The sequence below is a fragment of the Austrofundulus limnaeus genome, unplaced genomic scaffold (genome assembly GCF_001266775.1).
Source record: "Austrofundulus limnaeus strain Quisiro unplaced genomic scaffold, Austrofundulus_limnaeus-1.0 Scaffold42, whole genome shotgun sequence".
In the NCBI taxonomy this organism is placed as follows: domain Eukaryota; kingdom Metazoa; phylum Chordata; class Actinopteri; order Cyprinodontiformes; family Rivulidae; genus Austrofundulus; species Austrofundulus limnaeus.
The window spans coordinates 2,397,149-2,402,838 of NW_013952444.1; the positions used below are offsets into that span (position 1 = coordinate 2,397,149).

Sequence of the window (5,690 nt, forward strand, 5' to 3'; positions counted from 1 at the left end):
AGCAGTATCTTTATTTTTTTACCTGCACGTTACATTATGGGTCAGAGTTTTGCTGTTTCAGTTCATTATTAATGAAATGAGCTTATCATAGTTACAGTACAAATCACCTTTCTATTCACAGGTAAAGAAACAGCCCAATAAATAAAGTGGGCATAAAATAGGCTAAATAACTTTGTCCTTTTTAGCCACAGTCTAACAAACACAGTGTGGCTTCGCGTGCGGGGGTCTACCACAGTAAGACAATGTTCTACAGGAAAAAGTTGCAGTTTTAGGCATATGAAGTCATACGAGAATAAAAYTGCAATAATTTGAATGTAAAGTCATACAAGAATAAAGTCACAATACTAAGGTGCTCTGTTTACCAAACTGGCAGTCACCTTGAGAATTGTTAATAGTTACAGAATCTGCTTCTTCACGTGATTTAATGGTTTTTTTAATGGAAAAAAAATCCCAAACTGCTTTTGGGTAGCCTTTTTGTTATTTTATTACTGCCAAGCTGACGATAACACCATGACCAAACGATATTTACCTTTAATAAATCAGWATTCATTTCTTTTTTCTTTTTTTTGTTTATTAGATTTTGTCATTGACATAGCTGCACCCTCAGCACCCCCAGTTCTCATGGCCTTGCTCAAATGTATACTAAAGCCATGTGTTACAATTTCTAAGTCAYGTTCAGTTATTTAAAAGTAATTATGAGACATGTAGTGGCTGAGAAACGGATTTTTTCAATAGAACGACCTCCCTAATGTGACCGATAATTAAAGAAATTTGCTCTGAGATCATGAATGGCATCTCCATAAATCTCCTCAGACAGCTGTGGAGCAGCTCTTCCCTCAAGCACTCTTGTTCTGCGCTCTAATTAGTGAACCCTGTGAACGAACTTCCTAACCTTCATTTGTTATCTGCAGTTAAACTCCATCCATCAGGGAGCTGAGATTTATGGAAAACAAACGAATAATCCAAAACCAGAGGAAGGACACCTTGGAGTTGATGCAACCTGCTCCAGGTAGTTCTTTTTTTTTACCTTGCTGCCTTTTARCATCTGCCTTAAACTATGAACAAATCTATAACAATATTTACCTTATAACCCAGTGATGTTTTTTAATTGTGCAGCTGTAGGAAGAAAATAGAAGTGATTGTTCTGAACTCAGTAAAAAGGCATCATATTTTTTTGGCGTCTCGAAGCCACACGATGTATCTTGTAGAGAGAGTGCAGTTGTGGTTATTGAAAGGTTTATATTGCATCAGGCCTCCTTCTCCAAACTGATTATTTATTTATTAGCCTTTGAGGTGAAGAGGCACTTGAATTGAAATTTATAGTACATGTGGGTGAACATTTGGAGCAAAAAAAAAATCTCTGTCTTGCTTTCTCTGCCCATCATCGAGGTTTCTCCCTACCAGCAACCGCCCACAGGAAAAAAAAAAAAAAAAGAAATAAACTTTTTCTCCCACTAATCTGATTCTCTGCAGAGCTCACAGCCTCCACTTCATTTTGTCAGTGAATCGGGAAAAACTCCACACTTCCAAGCTGGCACCACCCTAACTTGTGTCGAATACAAAGATGAGGATGTCGGGCGTTTCWGCAGGAGCGCACTTGTTAATGAGGGGCTGCCTTTTTTTTACACGTGAATTATGAAGCTGTCGGAACAGCGCGGCGTGTTTTTTACTGAGCAGACGCAGACATCCTGTGTAGCTGGATCACTTTCAGATTAATGCCTTGAGGATACAACTGCGAAGCAAAAGGAGCACAATGGGTCTGCCTCTGAGAAGTCCTGACCACCTGAGTGAAACGTCTCTATAGAACATTGTGTATTTCTGCATCTCTCTATGGAGTGCTTGAGGTTCAACATGAACCRGCAGCTGCAACTTCACAGAGAATGCAAACATTTCCTTTCCTACTGCAACATGTTATTGTAATGGTTAAATGTCCTAAACAGTTTTGAAATAATGTATCGCCAGGCTGGAAGAAAGTCATAACCGCCCGCGGACCACCAGTTGAATAGCCCGGGCACATACTGTAGCTTTTTGACTATGATTCCCTGTGAATCACTGGTGCAGCTGTGTGTAACATGTTTGTTTTTAACTGTGGTATTACAATATAATGTGTKTTACTGACTTTGTGAGATCCAAACCAACTACAAATACAAATTAAATATTTAACACTCCATGCACAGGGTAGCCATGTTGGATTTTGACACAGTTGGTCAAGAATTTCTGATTTTCCAATAAGGAATTGCAACCTGAAGGGACATTTCAGTTGATTTTTCTGACTTAAAACTTGAACACTCAGACTTTTAAGTGTCAGAAAACAGCATCCTATTTTATTTTTCTAATTTAAGCAGAAAWGCTAACAGAAAACACAGTTAGCGCTAACAGTGTTTTAGAAGGTAGCATTTCTTGAAAAAAACGCATATTTTCTGCAGTGCATGTAAAGGTTTTAAAACAAAATCCTACATTACTCAGACTGTGATTTAAGCATCTGCTCAGTATTTGTACAAACAATGAGTTATAATTTTTTGTGAGTTTSACTAACATTTAGTGCCATGTTGAATTTGGTTGAGTCCAGATGTTTATCAGTCGTTAATTTAATTTTTTTAATTAAAATCCGTGCAGTTGTTTATGAGCTTAGTTATTGCCAACGTTCTGACCTGACATGATTAATTTGTGGTCAGCGTATGTATTGGGGGTCAAAGTTAACAGAGTTATAGCCATTTTTACATTTGCTAAAGCTGACTAACTGTGGCAGCCATCTTGAATTGGGTTGACTTCAAAAAGTGAAACGGTTGTAAATGTATGCTTATTGTTTAATTCCTGACAGTTTCATTAAATTCTTTCGAGTGGTTCATAAGATATTTTTCTAACAGAAAAATGAACACAGGTGATTATATGATCTCCTGTCTTTCATACAGCAGAAACCAAAGCGTCACGAACAGCCACAACAGGAAGTTAGAAGTTTAAAACTCCCACTAGTCATTGCTTAGAAAATAAAGCAGTGACTCATATAAGTATGTTTATTGATTTTTACCACGTGGCAGCCATTAAGGTAGATAATTAGAAACATGTTGTGTAGTTTAAATAYTTGGTTTTGTTGAGAATGTTGCTTCAATTATTAACCACTATAATAAAATGTTCTTTGGTGATGAGCAATGTTCTATTGTTCATCACAAGCGTAGTTCTTTTTTGAGTTGTAGGATATTGATGCTGAATTTACCATTTGCACCTGCTCATTGTCAAGATTTATGGGTTTTTAAAAGCGTCTTTATGGAACAAATCCTTCACTTTACTCTGCAGCTGTGCACAGCTGTGACAGTCTCACACGATTTGACCTTTAAAATCTATTTAMTGTTATTGTTATTAGCATTATTTCCTGGTTCCTCCAAAGCATCACCTACCTCCTCTTTAGTTTTCTTGGAGATGACTCTGAACCAGTCTCCGATCATGCTGAGAACGGCAGCGAAGTACGCCAGGCCCACCAGGATCCAGAACAACGCCACGGGCTTGTAGTAGTACTCCAGACTCTCTGATCTACCTGCACAACAAGAAAGGAAGGTGTGTTTACAGCTTTGTTTACCTCTGAGATGAATATCCCAAGAAGAGCAGCAGAAGAACGCAGGGCTTGTGTTTGTGTATGACGATTCAAAGCAGTGAAGTCAGGAAAACTACCTTTCATCCATCTTTTAATGAGTCACTTTTAGACTTTGTTGCTGTCTGGCTTTTAATTGGCCCGATGCTTTTGACCCAAAGTAAAACTACTTTGTTGGAATATCTAAAAAAGTAAGACTAATAAGAAGGAACTAAATTGTCACTATTAAAGCAGAATATTGAGGAATTTTTGTCTTTTCCCAGAAATCCAATTATGTGTTCTTGGTGCTCTAATCATAAAAAAAGAGTATGGCTCATGCTTCACTGGAAATTGGTCTGATTATATGGGAAATATTCACTTTACTGACCACATATCCTCCCTGGTGAAAATGAGATTAACCCTCTAGTTATATAGTCTTAATACCAATGATGATGATTAGGCTACATTCAGATGTGACATTTCTTAAATGTAGCAAACTTAAAGAGTAAAATTTAGATTAAGATGTCATTTTTCCAGTTTCAGCATCAAATTTTTAAGTGGTATGTATGTAATGATTCACCACAGGAAGTGTTTAACTAAGGCTAATTGGTTTACTGTAACTGCTGGGCGGTTGGTGCAGATGATGTAATCTAATCTATACTCATTAGGCCTGCTCAGGGAAGTAGAATTTAGCCGCTAAGTGTTTGTGATGTTTCCCATCTGCCTTTCTTTTGTTATCTGCCAGGCAGTTCAACTCAAATTAAGCACCTGCTACAAACACACACACTTTCTCTCACACACACACACTTAACGTGGCATCTCTCTATTGATTCATTTTCATTCATTTTTGTCCTCACTTTCACCTTCTGAATCAGCACCAGCGCTTTCAGATTAAATCTGTATGATTTATTGTCAATATATCACCATAGATTAACAAGAAAATATAAGAATAAAAGCACTATAGATGTTATACAATAATTTAATGAGCCTGAAGGAAACCTGATCATAGTTCAGGAAGTACAAAAAGATAACTATGATTTAATTTCTGATTTTTATAAATGAAGCTGAGCAGGTATGACATTTTATGTTCATATTTTTTATATTTGATCTTGTACATGCTTTTATGTAGGATTTTGGTTGAGAGTGTCCACACTTTAAGTCCCCAACTCGCCGCTTACGAAATTTATGCAAGCTTACAGAATTTACATAGGTAAAAAAAAAAGTTATGACCAGACCAGAAATTGTGAAAAAGCACACAACAGCTGCTGTAACATCGCTACCCACCTCCTCTATCCAAGCTGGCACAATTTATTTTTTGTGTTTTTCTCTGGCTTCATAAAATAATCACAGTCACCCCCCTCTGCTGCTTATTAAGCTCACTAATGCTTATGAAATTTACACATTGGAAAAAAAAAGTTACAGACAGACTGAGACCGGAGATTGAAAACATCACACAACAACAGCTGCTGAAGCTGTAAAATCGCTACCCACCATCTGTATYCAGATTGGTTCAATTTATTCTTTGTCTTCCACTGGATTCACAAAATAATTGGGGTCAACCCCTCAGCCGCTTACGTTGTTTATCAAAATTTATGAAACTTAAGTAGAGTAGAAAGCAAACAGAAAAACTCGATGGATCGAAGATTGGTAGGGCATCCTGAGGCGTTGCCAGCTTATAGAAGGTGTCGTTAAGACAACCCAACGCCCCTCTGGCTAAATGCCTGATCTTGTATGAGCACCAACAAGACAATAGAGGGCAAATACARTATGTAGGTATGTAGGTAGGTAGGTTGGTACGCATGTTGGTAGGTATGTATGTTGGTAGGTAGGTATGTTGGTAGGTAGATAGGTAGGTATGTTGGTAGGTAGATAGGTAGGTATGTTGGTAGATAGATAGGTAGGTATGTTGGTAGATAGAAAGGTAGGTATGTTGGTAGGTAGATACTGTAGGGGTCACCTCGAGTGAAGAAACAGGAGTTACTGCCTCAAAGCAGGTCTCGAAAGGCCTGAGAGAAGGCAGAAACACTGAACTCTATTTTAGGTATGTTGGTAGATAGATAGGTAGGTATGTTGGTAGATAGATAGGTAGGTATGTTGGTAGATAGATAGGTAGGTATGTTGGTAG

The 5,690-nt window shown here is 37.7% G+C and overlaps 1 protein-coding gene across 1 annotated transcript in view; it reads right to left on the bottom strand.

The window, feature by feature from the left end:
- kcnk2b (potassium channel, subfamily K, member 2b) overlaps positions 1-5,690 on the bottom strand; it is a 46,475-nt gene that overhangs the window by 3,394 nt on the left and 37,391 nt on the right. The window contains exon 6 of the mRNA XM_014007554.1: positions 3,396-3,532. Coding sequence (XP_013863008.1) covers positions 3,396-3,532 — 137 coding nt within the window. The remainder of the gene's footprint in view (positions 1-3,395; positions 3,533-5,690) is intronic.